The 24,006-nt window shown below is 53.1% G+C and overlaps 3 protein-coding genes across 8 annotated transcripts in view; 2 read left to right on the top strand and 1 right to left on the bottom strand.

The window, feature by feature from the left end:
• The first annotated feature begins 2,189 nt into the window (after nt 1-2,189).
• SCNN1D (sodium channel epithelial 1 subunit delta) lies at nt 2,190-11,837 on the top strand. Its single transcript, XM_078146230.1, has 12 exons — nt 2,190-2,500; nt 2,801-3,014; nt 4,241-4,431; nt 6,122-6,225; nt 7,629-7,792; nt 8,404-8,502; nt 9,137-9,254; nt 9,650-9,728; nt 9,850-9,907; nt 10,730-10,779; nt 10,897-11,068; nt 11,484-11,837. Exons 1-12 carry the CDS (start codon nt 2,190-2,192, stop codon nt 11,835-11,837), a joined length of 1,914 nt encoding a protein of 637 aa, XP_078002356.1.
• Nucleotides 11,838-15,112: 3,275 nt separating this feature from the next.
• Nucleotides 15,113-18,782, top strand: LOC110197820 (phospholipase A2 homolog otoconin-22-like). The gene is made up of 4 exons (XM_020971867.1): nt 15,113-15,152; nt 16,028-16,172; nt 18,212-18,318; nt 18,637-18,782. The coding sequence occupies exons 1-4, from the start codon at nt 15,113-15,115 to the stop codon at nt 18,780-18,782; spliced, it is 438 nt and encodes a 145-aa protein (XP_020827526.1).
• Nucleotides 18,783-19,194: 412 nt separating this feature from the next.
• ACAP3 (ArfGAP with coiled-coil, ankyrin repeat and PH domains 3) overlaps nt 19,195-24,006 on the bottom strand; it is a 63,261-nt gene continuing 58,449 nt past the window's right edge. For 5 of the 6 annotated variants that reach the window (XM_020976437.2, XM_020976446.2, XM_020976457.2 and 2 more), the window contains 2 exons: nt 23,556-23,617; nt 19,195-20,035 (listed from right to left, as the gene is read on the bottom strand). In XM_020976437.2, the coding sequence (XP_020832096.1) occupies nt 19,929-20,035; nt 23,556-23,617 (169 nt within the window). In that variant the 3' untranslated portion in view covers nt 19,195-19,928. Of the gene's footprint in view, nt 20,036-22,315; nt 23,618-24,006 lie in introns of those variants that run through there. The other variant, XM_020976483.2, reaches the window with a different exon arrangement.

Here is a 24,006-nt window from a genome sequence, read left to right as displayed (position 1 = left end):
TGTATATGTGTATGAGTGAGTATATGTGTGTGTATATGTGAATGTGTGTATGTGAGTTGTGTATGTAAGTGTGTGAGTGTGTGAGTGTATGAGTCTGAGTGTGTGTATTTGTGAGTGTGAGTGTGTATGCATCTTCCCTCCCTTCTTCCCCCACATAGCTCCCCACAGCCTTTGATAACTCCATTGCTGAGCCTTGCCCCTGTAGCACCCAGCCCAGGACAAACAGGCCTCCCTGGGGGCCCTGGGAGACCCGGTTCTGACCTGGCCTGGCCAGACCTACTGATAAGGGCTGCTTGATTATGGGGTGGGAATGGGCCTCTCCCAAGGCAAGAGGAGGGGGCCTGTGAGCAGAAGGGGGTGTGCCTGGGGTACACCTCTGGGTATAGTGTACGTGAGGAGAAAGGGGGCAGGAAGTGGCCAGGATTTAGTTCTTCCTCTGGGTCATCCCCAGCCACAGGATGGCCTGCACCCCTGGCAGGGTACTTTCCTTTGCGCATGCGTGTTGCCCCCAAAGATGCCATCCTGGCCTCTCTCCTCCCTCCAGGGCCTTTTAGCAACCCAAAGTCATGGGGTCAGTGATTTATAGCTGAAAAAGACTTAAAGGCCATCTAGTCCAATCCCCTCATTTTACAGAGAGAGAAACTAAGGCCCAGAGAAGAGAGATGCCTTGCTCCGAGTCACACAGGTTATAAGGGATTCGAACCCAGTTTGCCTGACTCCAGACCTAGCAAGCCTCCCACTGCACCACACTGTCCTCACGAGCCCTCAGAGATTTGTCATTCCATTTGCTCCAAGGGGACAATGAAGGGCAAGTCAGGAATGTCCAGAGACACAATTCCAGCTAACAGGCTCACACACCCATGACCCAGATCCCAACGGAAGTGGGCGGCACCTCCCTGTCCTGTCCTCTACTAGCTTCCAGCCTGCTCTGCCCAGCTCATCCTTAGCTCGCAGGTCCTGGCTGGAAGGTCAGCAGGGTCCTGCCTTGAGAGTCCTCAGCCTCTTCTGGTCATTTCCTCTGCCCTGCCCTGGCCTCCCTTCTCCCAAGGCTCATGCGATGATGAAGGCTCCCAGTCAGATCCCAGCAGGGCCCAGCGCACAGTGGATCCTTCACTATTGACCAAACTGTGTTGACTGGGCCGGGATCTCAGGAGAGACACTAGCTCTGTGCATGCTCATGACGGACCTTTAGTGCCCACTGGCCTGATGCCCCAAGACAGGGAGAGTGTGACATGACAAAGTCCTGGATTTACTGTCACAAAGATTATGATTCAAATCTGATTCTTTGTAGCCGTATGACCACCCTGGGCAAGTCACTTCAACTCTCTGAACATCGGTGGGCTAACACTAGAACTCAGCTCCTAAAGTTGTGAAAGTCAACTGAGGTAACAGATGCAAAAGACTGCAAGCCTGAAAACACTGTAGAAATGTCACTGGGATTAATGAGGCTGCTAGGTGGCACCTGGACCTGGAGCGGTATGACTTCACCTCTGCTTGACTCAGTTTCCTCATCTGTCAAATGGGCGCAATAGTGGCACCTAATGGACATTGCTTCAGACAAACTGAGGCCCAGAAAATACCTTAATTTAGAAAGGCCAAGGTCACTCACTGCATCTCGAACACAACTGAAATGACTGAACAACAAAAGGTACCAGGGACCATGGAAAGCACTTTACAATCATCATCTCGTTTAATCATTACCTCTGCAGAGTGTTTACAAGGCTCCAATGGGATGTTGTTGAATCGTTTTCAGTCATGTCTGACTCTTGGTGACCCCATTTGGGGCTTTCTTGGTGGAGATACTGGAGTGGCTTGCCATTTCCTTCTCCAGCTCATTTTACAGATGAGGAAATTGAGGCGAACAGGGTGAAGTGATTTGCCCAGGGTCACACAGCTAGGAAGTGTCTGAGGCTGGATTTGAACTCAGGTCCTCCTGACTGTGGGGCTGGTGCTCCTATCCGCTGGACCACCTAGCTGCCCTCCAATGCAATAGTGTTAGATGACGTGCTTAGCAGATGCTAGCAGCTGTCCTTGAACCAAAGGGCACGCAGAAGCCACTGAGGCAGCTCCATGTCCAGGCAAGAGCCCCCAAGGCACAGATCTCCACAAGCCAGCTCTAGGGAGTGGGGAATGAATGTTCAACCCTAGGTAACGAGCCGGTTTTCCTCCTTGACTCCAGGTTTGGGACAATGGAGAGCCCTGGGGAGCAGCAGAAGAGTGAGGGGCTGATTGAGCTCTATGACTCCTTCAGGGACATGTTTAACTTTTTTTGCACCAACACAACCATCCATGGCACAGTGCGGCTCGTCTGCTCCAGCCACAACCGCCTGAAGACAGCTTTCTGGAGCATGCTCTTCTTGGCCTCCTTTGGCATGCTTTACTGGCAGTTTGGGCTTCTCTTCAACCAGTACTGGAAATACTCGGTCATCATGACCATCTCTCTCCACTCAGAGCCCAAAATGTTCCCATCCGTTACGTTGTGCGACATGAACCCTCATAGGTAAGGGGTCAGGGCCTGTGTATCCTTGAGTCACAGAGATCCTTAACTGAGGGCCCAAGCTCAATCCATCCATCTACCAACACAAATGGTTAAGTGCATACTATGTGCTGGTTTCTAAATCTCTTCTTTTTTTCCTGGAGGAGGCAATCAGGATTAAGTGACTTGCCCAGAGTCACACAACTAGGAAGTGCCTGAGGCTGGATTTGAACTCAGGTCCTCCTGACTCCAGGCCCTGTGCTGTATCCACCATGGTGCTACCTAGCTGCCCCACCCCAGCTTCTAAATCTTATCATCCCATAGGTCTCTGCTCGTGAAGCGATACCTGGAAGACCTGGATGAATTTGCCCAGGAGAATATCTATTCCTTATACAAGTTAAACATCACCGAAAGACAGGCTGGGGGGCAAGGCTACCCTGCTACTGGACCCAGTTCTAACAGGTCCTTTCACCTCGACCGAAGTATCTACCTAGAGAAGCTGGACAGGGAGGCCATTAACAGAGTGGGGTTCAGGCTGGTGAGTGCAACCTCCCACCACCTCTTCTTCCCAAATAACAAGGGATATCACTCTTCCAAGGACAGAGTCAATAAAAATGGATGTGTCTGGCAGTGGGGTGGGGAGTATGGTCTTTCTGACTGGAAGTTGGAGATGCTAGACCCCGTGGTGTGACTCAACATCCCAGAATGTTAGAGTTTGGAACTCGGAGGTCATCTTCATTTTAAAGCTAAGGACACTGGAGCCCAGAGAGGGAAAGGGATTTATCCAATGTCACATAGCCAGAAAGGGTCAGAGTTCAAAGTTCAGTCATTTTTTACTTGTGTCTGACTCTTCATGACCCCATTTGGGGTGTTCTTGGCAAAGGTACTGGAGTGGTTTGCCATTTCCTTCTCCAGTTCCTTTTACAGATGAGGAAACTGAGGTAAACAAGGTTAAGTGACTTGCCCAGGGTCACATAGCTAGTAAGTGTCTGAGGGCAGATCTGAACTCAGGTCTTTCTGACTCTAGCCATGATGCTCTATTCACTGTGCCACCTAGCTGCCTAGTCAAATATATAGATGACATACTTATCAGATTTTCATGTGGCACAAAGCTGGAAGGGTTAGCTGACACTCTGGGTGACAGAGTAAGGCTCCAACAAGATCTTGACAGGGTAGAACTTTGGGCCAAATCTGAGAAGATGAAATGTCCTAGGGATAAATGTGAAGTCTGACATCTGGGCTCAAGAAATCAATTTGGAGGAGGCATGACCACACACAGTGTATCTGGAAAACTTCTCAGGTGTGATGTAGAAAGGACTCCTGCGTTGGCCTCAATGACCTCTGAGGTCTCTTCTGATTTGGAGACTCAGAGATTCTTCAAGCCCAGGGCCTCTAATTCCAAAGCCACTCCCTTTTCCGCATTGCCACTCATCAGGAAGCCCTCAAATTCTACAGCCTAGGCTTGCTTCCATGCAGGAACAATGGAGGCAGACACAGAGAGGCTCATATGAGCAGTATACACATGGGTGAACAGGCTAGCTGAGCAATCGAATAGGCCCATTGCCTCTCAGAGAGATTGGGGGAGGCTGAATAGATAACAGGTGGTAAGGGGGCCCAGGTGGGGGAGAGCTGAGAGCCCCATGGTTGGGTCTGCAATGGTGTTCATTGACTCCAGGTCTTTCTGGGCAGACGGAGGGTCTCAGGTGAGGGGCAGGGTCTCTCAATCCCAGGGGGTGCCCCCGATGCCTCTCTCCTCCACTGCAGTGTAACAGCACAGGCGGTGACTGCTTTCACCGTGCCCACTCCTCTGGGGTTGCGGCCATCCGGGACTGGTACCGGTTCCACTTCATCAACATCATGTCCCTGCTGCCACCGTACAACGAGACAGCCCACGAATCCCGTGGCAGCGACTTCATCTCCAGCTGCTGCGACAGTGGTGGGGCCTGTCAGAAGAAGTGAGTGGCAGGGGCGTGATCCGAGGGTGGGGACGGTTAGGGCACTGGGGAGGTGGGGAGAGCCTTTCAGGGGCAATGACACATCCTACAGTGAAGCCCAGTCAATGGGGCGGAGGACAATGAGAACTGGGAGGGGGTGCTATCAAGAAGGGATAAGGGGGGGCAGCAAGGTGGTGAAGTGGATAGAGCACTGGCCCCAGAGTCAGGAGGACCTGAGTTCAAATCCAGCCTCAACCACTTGACATTTACTAGCTTTGTGACCTTGGGCAAGTCACTTAACCCCATTGCAAGAAGAAGAAGAAGAAGAAGAAGAAGAAGAAGAAGAAGAAGAAGAAGAAGAAGAAGAAGAGAAGAAGAGATAAGGGGAAAGGCAATCAGAGAGTGGGGGAATGTCAGAGAAAGGGGTTAGACTGAAGGGCTGGGGGAAGGGTGCCAGCAAGCCTGTTAGGAGTAGATAAAGGGGCTTTAGGGGAGCAGGAGGTCTGGGGGTTGGGGAAGAGGGGGCCCTGAGAGGGAGGGCGAGACTCTCAGGACCGGTGAGAGGAGGGGGTAGCTGGGAGGAGAGGGCACAGGAGGAGGGGATGATCAGGATGACTGGTAAACAGGAGTGGAGGTTAGCAAAGTCCTGAATACAGTGTGGTTGGCAGGAGGGGGGCCTAGAAAGTAAGAAACTAGAGGAAAATGATTAATATATCAGGGGCAACATATCAGGAGCCATGGGGGTGGGGTAAAGGAAGTTATTAGGAGCAGTGAGGGGCTGGGGGTGGGTGGTATGCCGGGAGACATGAAGGGCAACCAGGAAAGAGCGAGAAGCCACGAGTGGGGCAGGGCAGATGACACAGTGAGGAGAGAATGGGGAACCAGCCTTGTGGCCAGCATCTACTGTCTGTGCCCCCTCCATACCCACCCCAGGCCACAGCCGCCCAGATCCAGGGCTGAGAATCGCAAAGCAGGGACATTGCAAGGCCTTGGGAAGACAGGGACAGAAGCTGGGGCTGCAAAGCCTGACCCTGGGCTGCTCCTTAGGTGTGTGTGGAGCAGGGAGAAACCACTAACTTTAGAGTCAGGAGACTAAGAGTTTGAATCCTGGCTCAGCCATTTATTTCTTGTGTGACCTTGGGCAAGTCATTTCTCTGGGTGGCCTTTTTTCTGCAAAATCTGATCTCAGAAAATCCCTTCCTTCTCTAAGTCTGGGACACTGGGTAACATTGTGGTGGTGGTGGTGGTGGTGGTGGTGGTTCACTTGTTTCAGTCATGTACTGGACTCTTCATGACACCATTTTGGGTTTTCTTGGCAAAGATACTAGCAGGGTTTACCATTTCCTTCTCCAGCCCATTTGACAAATGAGGAAACTGAGGCAAATAGGGTTAAGTGACTTGCCCAGGATCACACAGCTAATAAGTAGATGAGGCTAGATTTGAACTCAGTAAGATATGTCTTCCTGACTCCAGGCCTGGCATTCTACCCACTGCACCACCTAGCTGCCCTGATATTATGGTTAAATAATTGCTAAGGTGCCTTCTAGTCCTAAATCCAAGGAACCAAATGAACCAAGGACTTGGGGCCAAGCTAAGGGTGCACCATTGTGAGGGAAGAGCAGAGAAGGGTCTGGGGTCATTTCAACTCATCCCAAGGGCCCAGACCAGCTCATCTGGGGTTAATCACACAAACTTCTTTGGCTTTCCACAGGGACTATCAGTTCTTCCATCACCCCATCTATGGGAGCTGTTATACATTCAACAATCGAGGAATGAATGGCTTCTGGAAAGCCGATCGGTCAGGGCTCACTCATGGTAGGTGCAGCAGGGGCCTATCGTGGGGAGGAAAGCACAGGGGACTTGGAGACTTGAGGGATGGGAGTGCTAATGAAGCATATAGGACTTGCCATGCCTTCATGCACCCCTTGGAGCGTGGTTGACCTTAACCCACAGGAAAAGAATGCAGAGAGGAGAATCTGATTGTTATCAGAGGCCTGGAGTCAGATCCCGATTCTACCAGTTTCAGACAAATCACCTCCCTTCTTTGGGAACCAGTTTCCATGTGATAAGGTTGGGCCCGATGACCTCCTAGGCCTCTTCATCACTAAATATCTGATCCTAGGGAACAAAATGATAAATTAAGGACCCTAGATATACTCCTCCCTCCCAACCTTGAAATAATGCTAATAATTTAGTGAGAAGCTGTTTCCTGAAGCTAGAATTGGGGGGGGGGGGAAGGCTTTGATCCTTGTTAAATTCAAATTCCTTTAATGGAGGTTATGGATTAGAATCATTTTCTAGATGAAGGCACTGAGATCCAAAGGAGTTGGGGGGGCTTGGCTTAGGTCCTCCAGAGTGTTTGTGGCAGGCCGAGGATGAGGGCCGGGCAGGCAGGAGACAACACCAAAGTAGGGCACAGAGCAGCGGAGGTCTGAGACCCCTGGACAAACTTCCGTGACTCCATCATCCTGCTAAGGGTGACGATGTCTGCTCAGGCACTCTAATTCACTTAAATTCAACAAACGTGTACCTAAGGTGGAGGGCAAGTACTCCCCATATGGGGATGCAGAGGGCTGCAGAAATGTGGAATCAGGGCAGGTTCCATGGAGGAAGTGACCACTGAGCCAGGCCTTGATAAGAAGGAAAGGTCTTCATCAGATGGGGGATGAAGTGGCAGGGTATATGCCCCAAGCGTGGGAGGCAGTACTAGGAAAGCATATGGGAAGGCAGATGAGATTGTCTGAAGGAAGGGCTCTAGATTCTGGGAGGGACCCTACAAATATGGAGTCCAGTTTGGCCCAACCAGTGGTGTCCAACTCAATGAGAACCAGGGCCACTGAGCCTACCATAAGGAAGGGCTACATAGAAACTTGGTTTTAAAATGGAATATTATCTATGTTTTATTGCATTTTTATTTTGGCAAGTATTTCTCATTTGCATTTGAATCTGGTTTGAGCCATACTCAGGAAGGTTTGGGCCATATGTAGCCTGCGGGCAATGTGTCTGACACGTTTGGGCTGGACCATGAAATATGGCAAGGGGCAGGGAGGGAGGCATAGTGTGAGAAAAACACTCCAGGTAGATTGGCGTCAGATGGCAGAAGCCTTGAATGTTGGGGTTCTGGCTCTCTGATTGGGCCCCTGAGCCTAGCCTGGAGTGGAAAGAGCTGCACATGTCTGGGCCAACAGCCTCCCTCATCCTCCTTTTCTTGTTGCCAGGAATCAGCCTCATTCTCAAGGCCGAGCAGAATGATCACCTCCCATTGCTGTCCACTGAGGCTGGGGTCAAGGTCATAATCCATGCCCGGAACCAGACACCTTTCTTGGAGTACCAGGGCTTCAGCATCCGTCCAGGCACTGAGACCACAATCGGTGTGAGGGAGGTGAGCCAGGGAGCTGGGGAGAGGGCTGAGGCAGGGCCCCAGAGACAAGGAGCTGGGAGGTTCAGTACAAGATGGCCTGAGCAGAGTGGACAAGATGGCTGGCCACAGCAGGAGGCAGAGAATGGTGGATTTAGAGGCAGAGGACCTGGGTCAGAAACTCAGCTTTTCTACTGATCAGTTGGGTGACTTTGACAAGTCACTTATTCTGTGGGCTCGGTTTCCTCACCTGTAAAATGGAAAGATTGTGTTAGATGACTTCCATGATCCTGTGGTCTCTGAGGTACCTCAGCGGTTAGAGGTTGCGTTATCAGCAGCAGGGGCTAGGACTCAGAGGGGGTGTGTTCCCCCTCCCCTAATAGGACTGGCCTCATCGGCTCTAGATCTGTGATCTTAACTGTTGTCCCTGGCCCTAAGATCGGCCCCTGTCCCCCTTTCTCCCTCCTGGGGCCTCTCTGATGTCATCCACCAACATACTCTCCCAGCCTCCCAATAAGGTGCCCGCCCCGCTCCCCCAGTGACCTACTAACTGACCTGAAGACAGCTGGGCCCCAGCCTGTGTGTGGGGAAGCCAGTGCAGAGGACTGAGGGGGCCACCCTTTATGTCTCCCCAGGATGAGGTGCACCGGCTAGGGGGGCAGTATGACCGCTGCACAAAGGATGGTGGGGACGTGGATGTCCAGCTTCTTTATGACAGCGCCTATTCCACGCAGGTATCGGCCTTTCCCCTCCCACTCCATGTCACCCTACCCTTTCCCCCTTCCCAGCAGGTCCTCAACCCTCTTGTGTAACCATCACCTCAAAAAGAGACCCTTTCCACCCGCCCTCATGTCTGGGCGTCCAGCCCTTGCTTGAAGACCTCTAACAAGGGAGAGAGCTCTCTTCCTCCCCACTCCTTGTCAAGGTCCCAGCCCACTCTGGGCCCCAGAGAAGAGCCGTTGACTCTTCAAGGACACCCAGCCAACATCTGCCGCTGCTCCTGGGACTACCCTGGGGGGTCAAGCAGAATAAAGCTAAGTACTCATCCCAAGGGTAGCCCTTCCAATACCTGAAGATAGCTGGCATGTCCGGCAGAACCCTGGGGACACCCTTGCCCGCTGCCCAGAAGGATCCTGGGCACTCCCTGGCAGCTGGGTGGCCCTCTCAGAGCAGGCAGCCTGACAAACAGAGGAGCCCCTGGGGGTGAGTGTCTGAGAGACACCCCATGGGCTAGCTGCCCAGAGCCCTGAGGTCTGGGGTGAAAGAAGGGAGTGGTCAGTCATTCTCCCACTCCAGCCAGGGGAAAGCTACAGGGGGAGGGGAGGAGGGGAGCTCAGCTCCAAGGTGCCTCTCCCCCTCTCCCCTCAGGCTTGCTTGCACTCCTGCTTCCAGGAGCTAATGATCAAGACCTGTGGCTGTGGTTATTACTTCTACCCACTCCCGGAGGGAGCCCAGTTTTGCAACTACAACCAGTATCCAGCTTGGGGTGAGGAGAAGGCCTGGGAGCCATCCTGGCAAGGGAGGGGGAGGGGGAGGTTATAGGTGGGCAGGGAGACTGTCAGCCACTTCTCCCCAAAGGCTCTTCCTACACCATGCCTCAGTGTCCCCCCGATCCCATTGGCTTCTCTTCTGATGTGGGGCCTTCCTCCCCATCCATGGAGGACTTGGCTAGTATTGGGGCTCAGGATCTCCACTCAGGCTGGATCATCCCTACCTCATTCCACATACCCCTCCTCACACACAATCGGAGAAGAATGGTCCCAGCTCACAAGCTGCCCCATTACCCACCTACCATCCCCTGCCCAATTACCCCCGGGATCCTGGATACCCACCTGGCACACAGATGCTGACCACCAGACTTTCCTGCCTTCCCCCTCCTAGGTCACTGCTTCTACAAACTGTACCAAAACCTGGAGGCCCACAGGCTCCCCTGCTTCAGCCGCTGCCCCAAGCCCTGCTGGTAAGGGAGCGGCTGCATCTCCAGGTGCTAGGGGGATCGTGGAGGTGGGGGTCGGGGTGGGGGAGGAGGCAATCGGCCTGCTGCCCTCTAACCCAGGTGGGGCCTGTTGGTATCTCCCCAGGGAATCCTTGTACCATCTCTCAGCAGGGGTCGCCAAGTGGCCATCATCTAAGGCAGAGGTAAAGAGGCCCCAAAGCTGGGGTGGGGATGGGAGGGGGCGGGTCAGAGAGCCCGAAAACTCAGAGTCCTCTGGGAAACAAATTCTGGCCGAAGAGGCCTGTTCCAACACCCCCAAGCTGAGTCTTCAAGGTTCTTTCCTCCCCCATACTTTCTATGGAGGATTAACCTTCCCCACATGCACACACATGTGCATACATGTACACATGAATGTGTGTGCATCTGGGCACACACTACCAAGGCAGGTGGTGGTATACAAGATAGAGCGCTGGGCCTAGAGTCAAGATGATGCAAATTCATATCCATCCTCAGACACTTCTTTGCTGTGTGACCCTGGCAAAGTCACTTTAACTCTATCTGCCTCAGCTTCCTCAACCATAAATTTGGGATAATAATGGCACCTCCCTCCCAGGGCCGTTGTGAGGATCAAATGAACTAATATTTGTGAAGCGCTTAGCACAGTGAATGTATCCAGTAGGAGCTTAATAAATGCTTGTCTCCCCCTACCCCCAACACACATGCACAGAAACACACTCATGTGGGTTATGCAACAGAGCACAAATTCAAATCTTGACCTAGAAGGGACCTTCTAAGGGACCAACCCTCCCCCCCATTTTACAGATGAAGAAAACAGGTCCCACAGGGGTGAAGGGACTGGCCCAAGGCCACAGAGCCAGGAAATGACAGAGGCCCCTCAGCTTCTGCTCTCCTCCCCCATGCCCCAGGAGGCCATCGCCCTCCATCCCCTTCATGCAGATGCTGGTAAGAGGCAGGCTGGGGAAGGGTCTGAGCACGGACCCTTTAATGAAGTCTTTTCTGTGTAGGACTGGATCCTGTCCACGCTGGACAAGAAGAACAATTCCAGGGAAAAAAGGTAGGTCTGGGGTGAGGTGCAGGCTCCTTTATAAAATCCATTGCCCATCCTGACCTGCCTACCTGGACCACCAGCCTCTCAGCACCTTCTGTCTTAAGCCCAGTGGGCTCCTCTTAGCCCACCCAGGGGACTGGGGGCCCAGATGGGAAGGGTAGGAAAGGGGGATGGGAGACCACCGTTCGCTCATCCCCTGGTGGCTTTTCTCCTGGGCAGGAACAGCGTCACCAAGGTCCACATATTCTACCAGCAGCTCAATTATCGCTCCGTGGATGAAACTCCGGTGTATTCGGTGAGCTGGGCTAGGCCAAAGGTGGCTGGACAGAGGGGCCAGAGGGGTGGGGCTGAACCCTGAGGGCCCTGAGGGAGAGGGGCTAGGATCCTGCTGGAATTGGGATGGAGGGGCTGGGTCCAAGAAAGAGGCTGGATTCTGTGGTCCCTGGGGCTGGGCCTTGAGGAGCTGGGGAATTAAAGGGAAGAGACCAGGACACTGGGAAATGGGCAAATGAGTGGGTAGGGACTGGGATAGGAGGAATGGCCCGAGGGGAAGGGGGCTGGGTCCCAGGGAAGAAGGCCCAAGCAGAGGATCGGTTGTGGAGGGGGCAAGGCTTCGGGCTGTGTCCAGTTGCTGGGACCTTGGCTGGGGAGAGAGTGCCTGGCCGGGCTGCACTGCTCACACTCCCCGGGCCTGTTCCCTCCCCGAGCAGGTCACCCAGCTCCTGTCAAGCATGGGCAGTCTGTGGAGCCTGTGGTTTGGGTCCTCAGTGCTCTCTGTCGTGGAAATGCTGGAGCTCCTGCTTGATGCAGTGGCCCTGGCCCTCGTCCTGGGCTACCGCCGCCTCCTTGGGTTTGGGATGATGAGTGTGGAGGCCTCGGAGGGGCCTGGAGAGGGAGTGAGGGTGCTGGCCATCCAGCAGGACCTATCTCAGCCCCTGTGGGAGGCGGAGGTCCCCTCAGGAAGCTCCATTTCAGGAGGCGTCCCCCTTCAGGCACCTTCTGTCAGCATCACGGTCCATGGGCGATTCCGAGGGCCCTGGCTGCAGTCCGGGCTGAAGATCTAGGACGGCCCAGCCCTACCACAAGGACACACTTCGGGAGGCCCAAATCCCTCCCCGCCGTCAGTATTGCTCTGCCCTCCGTTGTGTGTGTGTGTGTGTGTGTGTGTGTGTGTGTGTATGTGTGTGTGTATACGTGTGTGGTATCATGTGTATACCTGCACTTGTATATCTGTCTCTGAGAGTATTTATCTGGAGGGCTGTAAGTGTCTGTGCATGCATGCTTTTGCACTGGGGCAGGGGGTGGAATGTCTATGGGTACATTTGTCTGGAATTTTGTAGATGTCTCTATCCGTCTTTATTTATCTGGCCGAGGCCGCCTAGCACACGAGGGTGAAAGCTTTTAACCACCGCAGTGTTAGGAGGGAGTACAAGGCTCCTTTGCCTTGGCTGGTTTTTGTTTTTGTGTTACTTTATTTTTTAATAAAATGTATCTGTCAAGCTCAGCATCTTCTCTGTGTATTCAGGGCCCCTGGTTCCTAATGGAGCCTCTCCCTCTGTCTGCCAGGGCCCCTTGGGTCATTCTGAGAGCCCAAGACAGATCCAGTGACATTCTCCTATTTGGCTCATAGCTGAACCAGGCACTTTTAACTAGGGAGAGGGAGGGGAGAACTGAGGGCACCTGGTGGGAGACTCATTCCCCATCTATCAGCCCATCCAGCTCCATTGGCCCAGTTCTAAGGGTTAGAGCCTCTGTAGCTGTAAAGGTCAACTAGTCCAACCCCCTTCATCCTACAGGTGTGGAAAATGAGGCTCAGACAGGTGATTGTGCCTGCTGTCTGCTCCAGGGGAATGGGGGTGACTCAGGGGCAGAGACTGTTTCATTTCTTTGTACATATAAAGGTCTTCCAAAGGTCTTAATGCAGTTTTAATAGCTTAAACAGTTTTGGGTTTCTATCTTTGTATCTTTTGTACTTGTCTGACACACAGTAAGTACTTAATAAATGCTAGTTGACTATTCTCACCCCCTGGCAAATAGTAAGTACTTAATAAATGCTTGGGAAGCCAAGTGGTGCCACAGTGCATAGAACACTGGGCCTGGAATCAGGAAGACTCAGCTTTGTGAGTTCAAATCTGGCCTCAGACACTTCCTAGCTGTGTGACCCTGGGCAAGTCACTTCACCTTGTTTACCTCAGTTTCCTCATCTGTTGAATGAGCTGGAGAAGGAAAAGGCAAACTGCTCCAGTATCTCTGCCAAGAAAACCCCAAATGGGGTCACAAAGAGTCAGACACAACTGAAAATGACTGTTTACACACATGCACAATAAAAGCTAGTTGATTATTTCCACCGCCTGGCAAATAGTTGGTACTTAATCAATGCTTATTGATTGGTTTGTTGACTGTCAGGTCAATAGTGCCATGGATGGGATTCAAGCCCAGGTCTCCTCTTTCTGGTGGGGGTTGAATAAGGAGAGCTCATTGAAGCCTTCAAGGTCACCTGCTCTGACCATTTAGAAGATAAGGAAACTGAGGCCCCTGAGGATTAAGTGTGTTCTTTGTCCAAGGTCACGTGGCTAGGAAGGGGCTTCAGATTCAGGTCCTGTGTTTCCCAACTCAATACTCCACCTAACACTCCATGCAGCCCCTTCCCGAGTGACAAGAAAGCCGCTGCAATCACAGCCTGTGTCAGGGCATTAGATGGGCGGTCATCTGCTGTCCACTCCGTCTGCCTGGAAAGACTTTACCTGGCCTATGGGGCTTCATTCTGGCCGCTGCATTCAAGGATATTGACAAATTGGAGAGTGTCCAGAGGAGCGTAATCAAGTTGGGGAATGGTCCAGAGAGCATGCCATGTGAGGAGTGGATGAAAAAGCTAGGAATATTTACTTGGAGAAGACTCAGGAGTGACATTATTAGCTGTCTTTAATCATGGGAAGGACTGTCTTGTAGAAGAGGCAGCTAGGTGGCACCATAGTACACAAAGCTCCAGGCCTGGAGTCAGGAAGACTCATTTTCTGAGTTCAAATCCAGCCTCAGACATTTATTAGCTGTGTGACCCTGGGCAAGTCACTTAACCTTGCTTGCCTCAGTTTCCTCATCTGTAAAATGAGCTGGAAGAGGACATGGCAAACCACTCCAGTATCTCTGCCAAGAAAACCCCAAAAGGGGTCACAGGGAGTCAGACACGACTGAATTAACTGAACAGCAGCATTTTGTGGCAGAGGGATTAGCTTTGTTTTGCTTGGCCCCAGAGGGCAGAATCCTGTAGTATGGAGGGAGGGAATTGTGTTGGACATGGTGTGTGAGTATTTACCTGGCAGGTTGTGACTCTATGAGTGCGAGTGTCTATTTCTCCAGGGAGGAAGGTTTTCTGTACGTCCATTTCTCTGGAGGGCTGTGGGTTTCTCTGTGTCCCCCTGGCTGGCTGGCTCGCTAGCCTTCAGGGGGACATCAGGAAATACTTTCTAACAATGAAAGCCGTGCCAAAGTGGGGTGGACTGCCTGGGTGGGGGGTGGGCTCTCCCCGCGGAGGTCTCTGAAGCAGCAGGCTTCTCATCTTTTTTGTCAGGGAATTCCTAGGCAGTGAGACCCTCGAGTTCCTTTCCGGTCCTGACATACAGTGATTGTGGATTGGAATCATGCTTGGAATTGGATTAGGGACTCAAGGGGTGTAAGGGACCCCAAGTCCCTTCCCCTCCTCCCTAGGGATCACTGGGCACTCTGGCTCTCAAACTTCAGCCCCCTGGGATGGGGGTGTAGAGCAAACTCAGAGAATGAGCTCACCCACCATGGAGGGCACTCAGGAAGAACAGTGGGTGGTAACAACCTGCAGTTAATGGCACCAGCCGGCTAGACCCAGGAGCCTCGTAATAGTTTGGTCTTTTCCCCAGCCCCTCTCATTCTCATCTTCACCCACATTTTTCTCTTCTGGGGGTGGTGTCTGGGTAGGAGGGGGACCCCTGTTATGCTGGCCTTCTCCTGAGCAGAGTGGGAGGCAAAGCTAAGCCAGGACTCTGGGGCAGGTCTGCAGGGCCAGATGGCCTTCCTCCCCACCCCAGGCCATGAACTTCCTGTCACCCCCACCCACTCTCAAGGCTGGAGGGGGGCAGCACATACTCTAAGGGGAGTGAGTCCTCCTTTCCTCCCTAATCACAGGCCTCCCCAGGACTGGTTATTAGCGGTGAGCAGGAGGAGGATCATGGTGCAGTACATAAAGGTATGGCCCCCCCAGCATCTGCTCAAGAGCTGAAAGGCTTCTCTATCAAGCTAGGGACACCTTCTCCCCAATCACCCCGCTAGAGAACCCGGTCCCAGAGCGCCTGAGAAGCCCCACCTAACCATGGCTCCCACTTTGCTTCGCCTGCTGGCCCTGGCCTTGGGTAAGTACCCTCTAGTTACCATGCAAAGAGGTAGGCTGGGGATAACCTGGGTTCTCCATCAGACAAAGCCCCACCCTCAGGAATCAGTTCTATAGAAGCTGAGATTAATTTCAGGGAGAATGATCCAGGAACCGGTTCTAAGGTCCAAAGTCACTTGGAGGATTAATCAACCGGTTACCTTTCTGGGCAGAACCAGTACCAGGAATATTTTGCCCAAGCCTGGAGAATGGAGAGAGAGCTGCTCTCCAGGGTGTGGCCACAAGAGGGAGGCAGTGTGCCCTAGGACACCAAGTGGTTGTTTCCACATTGCCGATCCCTTCTGGAGGAGGGTTGGAGAGATGGAAGGAGCAGGTGGTATGGGTAGCCTGTAAATTTTAGTGCCCTGGGAAAAAGCCCTGCTCTCTCCACCTTAATTACAGCTCCTTCTCTGGATCCCACTTTGAACAGTCCAATAATAAAAATGAGTTTATCTCCCTTGACCACAGTCCCAGTGATGAAGGGGTGGCCTGGGGAGGTTGGAATATGTGTGGTGATGACTCATGTTTGGATAACCGAGAGTGGATGGTAACCCCTGAGCGGGACCCCTGAGCTCTTCCCTGGAGTCTAAAATGTTTCCCATTCTCCCTACCTAGAGAAGAAGCCGGGTATGGGGGGACAAGATGTCTTCCCCATTGTACAGATGGGGAGGTTGAGCCTCAAAGAGGGACGGGAACTGGCCCAAAGGGCGCATGGCTGTAAGAAGACCCAAGTCTCTGTTTCCCTCAGAGATGAGAGTTGAGGCCTGAACTCCTAGCCTAAGGGTTTTCCTCCCAGGGTCATGGGTCAGAGCCCCCCCCCCACTCAGGCTCTGTCCCTATCCCCTTTGCCTGTCCTAGCACTGTCCCAGGGGAGCTGCACGGAAGCCCAGCTGGATGAGCTGATCAGACTGCACACTTTCACACACGGGCTGGCCAACTTTAGCAGTTACGGCTGTCATTGTGGCCCTGGCACCCAAGGTGCCCCCATGGACAAGATTGACAAGTAAGGAGTTAGCAGGGGCAGGGGAGGATCTGGGGCCACCAAAAACCAGGGAAAGACTCCGAGGTCTGGAAACTGGGGACTTGGCCAGCAGACAGGAGCCTGGACCCAGGCTGCAGTAGGCAAGATCGAGGGCCGGCAGCAGGGCAGAGTACCCCTTCCTGTCACAGCTCCCTGGGCAGGTAAAACAGGAAGAGAAATGAGAGGTCTGTGATTTTCCAAGAAATCTTTTCTTTTCTTTTTTTTTTTGCGAGGCAATTGGGGTTAAGTGACTAGTCCAGGATCACACAGCTAGTAAATGTCAAGTATCTGGTCTGAGACCGGATTTGAACTCAGGTCCTCCTGACTCTAGGGTCGGTGCTTTATCTACTACACCATCTAGCTGCCCCCCAATAAATCTTTAAAATCTTTTTATCTTTTATTCCCCCTCTTCCCTCTCCCTACTAATTCCCTTCCCATTCCTGCTCAGCTAAAACCTCTGGCTCCTCCACAGGGCCAGAAAGCCAGAAAGAGGAAGTAGGGAAGGGGAGCGGTCAGGATAAACAGTCCCTAGAACCAAGAGATCCAAATAGGATGAGATAGGATGGGAGAGGGTGGGATGGGAGGGAATGGGATGGGAAAGAATGGGATGGGAAGGAATGGGATGGGAGAGGGTGGGATGGGAAGGAATGGGATGGGAAAGAATGGGATGGAAGAGGGTGGGATGGGAAGGAATGGGATGGGAAGGAATGGGATGGGAAAGAATGGGATGGGAGAGGGTGGGATGGGAGGGAATGGGATGGGAGAGGGTGGGATGGGAAGGAATGGGATGGGAAGGAATGGGATGGGTTTAGGATGGCCACAGAGACAAGGAAAAAATGAGAGAGGGCTGGAGCCTAGGAAAGAGTGGGGGATCTGGCCCAGTTTTCCTAACATCCTGGGATTACCTACTGGGGAATAGAGCTCAAAGCTACTCAGACACCCCCAATACATCCATACGAGTGTCACTGCCATTGGTGTCTGCCCTCCCTCCAGAGCTATGACTAGGGGGAAGTAATCAGTGCCGTTTTAGAGCACTGAAATTTGAAGGTGAGGACTGCACTGTCACCAGAATGAGCTTGGTCCTGAATGAGCAAGGGTAATGGCACAGACAAGAAGCTACCAGAAGCCACGAGCTGCTTCTTTCCATGTCCCTCCCTTCTGCCCTGTCTTCTTCCTGCTGTGGCACATCCTGGCTGTGCCCTGGGCTGCCTGCCTCTCCGAACACAAACAACTGAATTAGTCTTCAAATGTTGATTTCAAGGCTGTCTTCTTGTGTGTACTTTGTGAAACCTGGGCCAGAAGTGAGAAATGCCAGGATGCCCTGTGTCCTACCAGGAGCAGAATGAGTCAATGAGTCATCTGGCTTTGGGGACCTTGAGGGAGAAGCAAGACCCTGAGGGATGAGGGACTCCTTCATAGAACCCCAGAGTCTCCAAATTGGAAGAGCATGTAGCAGTCAGCTCGCCCAGCCCTGAGGAACAGAAATCCCCTATTCTGTCTCTAACAAGTGGTTAATTGGTGTCTGCTGAAGACCTCCAGAAAGGGGGAGCCCCCACCTCCTGAGGAGGTTCTTCCACTTTGGGGCAGCTCTAACACTAAGGAGGAGGTTTTCACATTGAACCTCAGTTAGCCCTTTTGTACCTTCCACTCACCACTCCTGGTTCTGCCTTCAGGGGACAAGTCTAGTTTGATCCCTCTTCCACTTGACCACCCCTCCAACACTTGGAGACAGTTTCCACCAGGTTCCTTGAGTCTTCTCTGAGCTAAACATCCCCAGTTCTTTTAAGCACTCTTCATATGTCATGGAGTCAAGGCCCCTTAGCTTTCTGATCTTCTAGCTTCTCAATGGCTTTCCCATAATTTGGACCCGGTGACTGAACATAACACTCCCGGGCATGTTGGTTCTCAATGCAGTCTAAGGTTTCAGTAGTTTATTTTGGCTCCCATAATCCCACTGTGGACTCATATTGAATGTGCAAGCCACTGAGACCCCAAGATCATTTTCTCTTCTCCCACGGCAGGTGTTGTCATAGTCATGACTGCTGTTACAATAAAGCACAGGTGTTTGGCTGCACCCCTGGCTCTCACACCTACAGATACCTTAACCTGGGGACCAAGGTGAAGTGTGGTGAGTTCTAGAACTTAACCCCAGGGTGGGGGGCAGGGATAGGAAGAGGAGAAGGTGGAGATGTAATCTAGGAACTAAAGGGGGAGGGTGGCTCAGTGAGATTGTCAATGGCTCACTTTCTCAGGTCTATACTATACCAGGCTCCTTCCTTCTGTCCAGTGACCTTCTCCATAAAGAGAATTGGGGGTGAGGGTGAGGGGTGGAGAATGTATGCTGGGGCATAGCGATGTAACCATGAACAAAGGGAATGATGGGAAAGGGCCCTGGGTGATCCCTTGATCTCTTCCCCCCTCTCTCCCCCAACCCCCAACTCCACAGTGAAGACTCGGGACCGCTGCGAGAAAATGACGTGCGAGTGTGACAACAAGATGGCCAAATGTTTCCGAAAATACCTGCCCATGTACAACCCTCAGCTCCAGAGCTTCACAGAAGCCCCCTGCTACGGCCCCCGGCCCTTCTGCTGAGTCTGGGGCCACCCTCCCCGATACCCCCTGCTAAGGACGCGCCAAGAGAAAGCACTAGCACACAAAACTCCCGCGAGCGCTGGGGCACCGAGCCCCCTTTGCAGCAGATTTCCCGTCTCTCTGCCTTGACCAGGCATTAAAACACGTTGGCATCTTCTCCGCGCTCACAGCAATTCAGGGCATGGAGGGAATGGGTATGGGAAGGCGGACTGCAGCCCAGGGACCAGTTGCCTGGGAGTGCTAATGGGGGGGGAGGACCCAGGCTCCTTAAGGCTGGGCAGGAATCCTGAGTTGGGGGAAGGGCCACACGATGGTTGGCGCTGGAGCCCCCAGGAGGAGCCCATAGCCTGTAGCCAGTCCTCTAGCCTCTAGGTTAGGGTTGAGCCCCAGACACATGATCACAAGGTCATGCTTCTCTGTCCTTGGCTTTATTAGGGATGGGAACTGACACCTCCTCCCCAAGCCTTGTCTATTAGGGCAAGGGCACAAACTGGCTGGTTGGGTAGCAGGTTATATGGGAGTGGACCAGCCACTCATGTTCAAAAAGGGATTGGATAACATGGTAGGTCCCTGGTTCCCCTGAACTACTCACTAGGGCAAAGATACTTGAACAATGGGTATAGGATGTGAGACTGAGCTCTGCCAAAATGCTCCTGAGCAGAGGCTATGAGGACAGCAATCTCCTAACTCATGGGGGAGAGAGTTTAGCCCCTTAGCAGAAGACTAGGGGAATCTAGGCCTTAGGACCTGTGAGACTCAAAAGAGACATGGGTCCAGAGGAGAGAAAGCCCCACTTCTGATGTTCAGTAACTAGGGTGGAGGGATCTTGTCCAGCCCTAAGACAAACAAGATCAAGCCCGTCTGCTCCCCCTTAGGGGTCCCACTCCCCTCCCTATGGGACCCATTAGCAAGCAGAGGGGCAAACATCTCAGACTCAGTCCAGCTGAGCCCCAAATTCTCTCTCCCTTTCCCCTGTCTCCAGGCTAGTGGACAAAGCCTGGAAACAGACATGCTGTAGAGAAACCATCTTCCCTTTCCCTCCCCTAGAAGGACGAGCACTCCTGTTCCCTGTATTTCTAAAACCAGGCAGGGGCAGTTCAAGCTCAGGCTGAAGGCCCAGCCCAGCTCCTGGAGAGAAGGGAGAGGCTATTGGGCTGAGGGGCTGACATGGAGGCTCTGCCGGTTGAGTTTCTCTGGGTGGTGGGACGCCATGTGGGAGAATTCCCGGAAGATGTCCAGATAGGTGGTATCACCTGCAAGGAGATGGTGTGGGAGGGGAGAAAAGAGAACAGATTCAGACCTGGCCCCCACTCACCTCCTGCCATGTTATTCAGGGATGCAGGGTGGAGGAAACCTGTAAAAGTCCAGGATGCCCAGACCGTCTCTCCCTACCCCACATCATGGGTGCCAACTCTAGAGACCCCTTGTCCTCCTCCCCACCTCCACCTGGGACTCATAATCAAAGCCTGTGAACCAGACACAACCCCCATCCCCCTGGGCCCCGAGTGCTCACCTCCATGGCCTCACTGGCTTTCCCCTGGCCCTCCTGAGATGAAAACTACTCTGCCCATCTCACAGAGAGGCTTGGGTTCAGATCCCCACAGCAGAGCGAGGCTCCAGTCAGCCTACGGCTCTTCTGGGACCTTCACAGCCTGACCCACCTGGCCCCCATTGCTGGGAGCCCATACGGTCATTAGAGGAGAGGACAACTCCGGGAAGGGATGGCAGAGAAGGAAGAGAGAATCCAGCAGAAAAGTGAGTTAGTAAGTTTGCTGTTGGGACAGGTTTGAGTTCTGTCTGCAGCAAAATCAGGTAGAGTTGAGATCAGGTAGAGTACAGGACCTGGTGGTGCTTCAGGGCTGCTCCCAAAGCCCTAGGACCCTGGGGGGGGGGGAAGGGGCAGAGGGAGCCACGCTGAGCTATCCACTGCCCCTCCCAGACCCTGGCCAGAGACAGAGCAGCAGGAGCAGTGACCAAGCAGCACAGGTGGGAGGCAAGGTGTCCCATCCAAAGAGGTAACCAGTTAACAGAGCCCCCAAGGCTGAGATCCCAGTGAATAAGTGAGCCCAAGCAGGAGCAGGTGGCAGTGGAGTGAGATTTTTATTAAGAGGGTTTGATTCAGGAGACCATGGAAGGAGGAAAGAAAGGCAGAGTTCCAGATAACTGGTTCCAAAGGTTCAAACAAAGCTCAGAGCCATCCAAAGGCCCCATTCCATTCTCAGGGGAGGGAGGGTGCACAGAAAGCAAGCAGAAGGAAATAGTTAATTCAGTTTAGCACTTATTTACAGTGAGAGGGGGGACGGGGCTGGCCAGCTGGGGGAGCCCAGCCCCTGCGCTGCCTACAGAGCCTCCCTCTCCCTGGGTGGCAGTTTGCATAGTGACAACCCCTTCCCCAACCCCAACCCAGCCTGGCCAGCTCAGCAGTGGGGGAGGAGCTGAGTGACCAGAAGCTTAAAGCTCCCCAACTATGAACTCCCTGGCCCAAGGGGGCCCTTCCAGCTCCCCCCACTCCCCACCCCAACCTAACTCAGTTGTACTTGTATCCTGTGCCCCTTTCTGTCTCTAGGCAGGCAGAAGGCTCTGTGAGCATGCCCCCCCTCCAATCTCTGAACAGTGTTACAGTCTCCAACCTTCCCAAATCCAGGCCTCTCAAATGCCATCCCTTCCCCAGCCCACATTCCCTTTCATCCATCTCCTTCCAACCCGGACCCAGAGAGTGTAGGAAAGTGAGGCCCATTGGCACATTCCATGCTCCATTGATACCCCAACCCAGAACAGGAGAAGAAGGAAGCAGTCCAATGGCCAAGGACTATTTCCCAACCCCTCAGGCCTCCTAACTAAGAAAGGGATAGGACTGGACCCAGACCCCTGGGGGGAGGGGGAGAGAAGGTAGAGGCTTCCAGTCACAAACAAAGGAAAACCCAAGTCAAAGGTTGGTGGGTCAGGGCACATCCTGTCCCCACTCAAAAAACCCCCCAAAAAACTCAGCAAAGGAAAACCTGGGAGCGAGCATTCAGAAAGGACTGTCTACATAGCTATAGGCTAGTAATGAAAAGGTTGGACAGCCCCATCCTGGTACAGGCAATCCTATAAGTTCCTCCAGCTCCTTTCCCTCTTAGAACCGACCCCTCCCCCCCCCACATTTCCCCATGCCAGATTCCCAGGGAAAATGACTCTTCCAGCCATCCATCTGTCTAGGCCATGCCCCATAGTCTCTGTCTGAGGAATAAGGAGTCATGGCAGGGAGATGGACACTTGGATCTCCAGTCAAAAACCAAGATGGCACTAGCAGGGTGGAGGTGGGGTTATGGTAGCAGGGAGGGAAGGCCAGTTAAAAAAAAAAAGTCTGGCAGCAGCACCTGGGGCAGCAACCTCATAGACTCTTCCCCTTGTGTTGTGGGGGGGTGGGGGTGGGGCACTGAACTGGTCCTCTGAGCACCCACACTCAACCAGCCACTGAGCCCCGTTGCCGAGCACCCAGCCGAGCAAATCCAGGGCCCAAACCAGAAACATAAACATGGTGGGAAGTAAGAAAAAGTGCACAAAGTTGCTTTATACAATGACTCTCAGTAAGGTACCGATACAGTATTTCTCCTTTAAAGGTCTGGGGGCCAGCAGTGTCCAGTCTCTGTTCCCCTGACAGGCCCTGCGTCAGGGACAGTGCCACTGCCCACCAGTAGAGAGAAGGGGATCCTGGGGGACAGGTTGGACATGGCCAGCCACGCCGTCCAGCCAGAACGCCAGCATTCAGGGGCCAAGGGGGGTGGCATCCTGAGCCTAGCCCAGGACCGATGAAGGGAGGCTTAGGGAGTGGGACTGCTGAGGGAGCCCAGGCCCCAGGAGGGTTGAGGAGGGAGTGACCCCTACTTGGACGGGCCCTGAAGCCACAAGGCTCTGAGTAAGGCTCCTGCTAGACCAGTGTCCTTGAAGATCAGCCTTGGGGGAATGGGGGGGGTGGAGGGAAGAGAAAAGGATCTGTTGGCCTTGGAGCCCAAGAATGCTTCACTGAGGTACATGGGTCTGGATCCTCTAGAGAGACTCTTTTCCTCCCCCTCCTTCTCTCAGCTAGGACAGAGTTCAGTGGGTATTAGATTGGGAAGAGTAGCTCTGGATATCTGGGGGATGCTGGGGGGAGGAGGTCCTGGGATATAAGGAGAGAGTGTGGGCCAGGGCGACCCATGTGGTAGCCCTGGTGTGGAGAAAGCTCTCCCCAGCCCTGATGATATGGAGCAGGGGGGCAGAGAGGGGCTATGGAGAGAGGACAGGACTAGGCTAAAAGGGAAGGCTGGGAAGTGGACAGGGGCTTGAGGAAGAAGACAGATGCCTGGCATCTGACCTGGTCATGGAACATGCAAGGTAAGGGTGGGGGACCAGGGACTCCAAGGAGATGGGATCTGGGTAGCTCCATCAGGCTAGACCCAGGAAGGGGAATCATCCCAGGCTCCACATGCCTCCCAATTGGAGAGCTACGTCCTCCCCACCCTGCCTGCCACGGCAGATGGACTGGGAGGTGATTACCCCGATCTGCTGGACCCCAAGGCCTCCCCAGACCCTGGCTGATCTGTCAGAAAATGGGGCAGGGACAGACACAGGTTCTGGGCTTGGCTTCCAGGGCCCCAAGTCCCCCCTCCCCATGACCCCTCAGGGACAAAACAAAGAAAGAAGGGGGTGGGTGGGGACCAGGGTGCTAACACTCATCAATAGTAAGGCTAATGAACTCCTGGATGCATTTCCGGTACTGGAGTTCAGTGGGGCTGCTGCCCGGGTATTGACCTGGTTGTCCAAGGGGTCCCTCAGCTTCCCTCATCTCCTCATTCATCCGAGCCAGCCGAAGCCTGGAGGATGGGGGGAAGGGGGTGGGATAGAGAGAGAATGTGTTACATACTGACCTATTAGGCATCTCACACATACACACACATACATATACACACAAACACATACTTATACACAAACACAGTACATGTACATACATGCATGCACACATATACACATACATATACATATAAACACAGTATACATACACATATACACACATACATATACATACATATACATACAAACACATACTTATACACAAACACATTACATGTACATACAGACACGTACACATATACACATACATACATATACATACAAACACAGTACATATACACATACAAACACACATGTGCGCGCACACACATACACATACATATACACATATACACACAAACACAGTACATGT

This window comes from Phascolarctos cinereus, unplaced genomic scaffold (genome assembly GCF_003287225.1).
Source record: "Phascolarctos cinereus isolate Bilbo 61053 unplaced genomic scaffold, phaCin_HiC Scaffold_726;HRSCAF=1367, whole genome shotgun sequence".
Taxonomy (NCBI): Eukaryota; Metazoa; Chordata; class Mammalia; order Diprotodontia; family Phascolarctidae; genus Phascolarctos; species Phascolarctos cinereus.
Note: the sequence above shows the minus strand (reverse complement) of the source record. Positions and strands in the feature narration are given on the sequence as shown.

Coding starts and splice junctions, on each gene's coding strand:
- LOC110197820 (XM_020971867.1), top strand. CDS start 15,113: ATGGCTCCCACTTTGCTTCGCCTGCTGGCCCTGGCCTTGG. Junction 15,153..16,027: donor CCTGCTGGCCCTGGCCTTGG/GTAAGTACCCTC, acceptor TGCCTGTCCTAG/CACTGTCCCAGGGGAGCTGC. Junction 16,173..18,211: donor CCCATGGACAAGATTGACAA/GTAAGGAGTTAG, acceptor CTCCCACGGCAG/GTGTTGTCATAGTCATGACT.
- SCNN1D (XM_078146230.1), top strand. CDS start 2,190: ATGGAGAGCCCTGGGGAGCAGCAGAAGAGTGAGGGGCTGATTGAGCTC. Junction 6,226..7,628: donor TCGGTCAGGGCTCACTCATG/GTAGGTGCAGCA, acceptor TCTTGTTGCCAG/GAATCAGCCTCATTCTCAAG. Junction 7,793..8,403: donor CCACAATCGGTGTGAGGGAG/GTGAGCCAGGGA, acceptor ATGTCTCCCCAG/GATGAGGTGCACCGGCTAGG.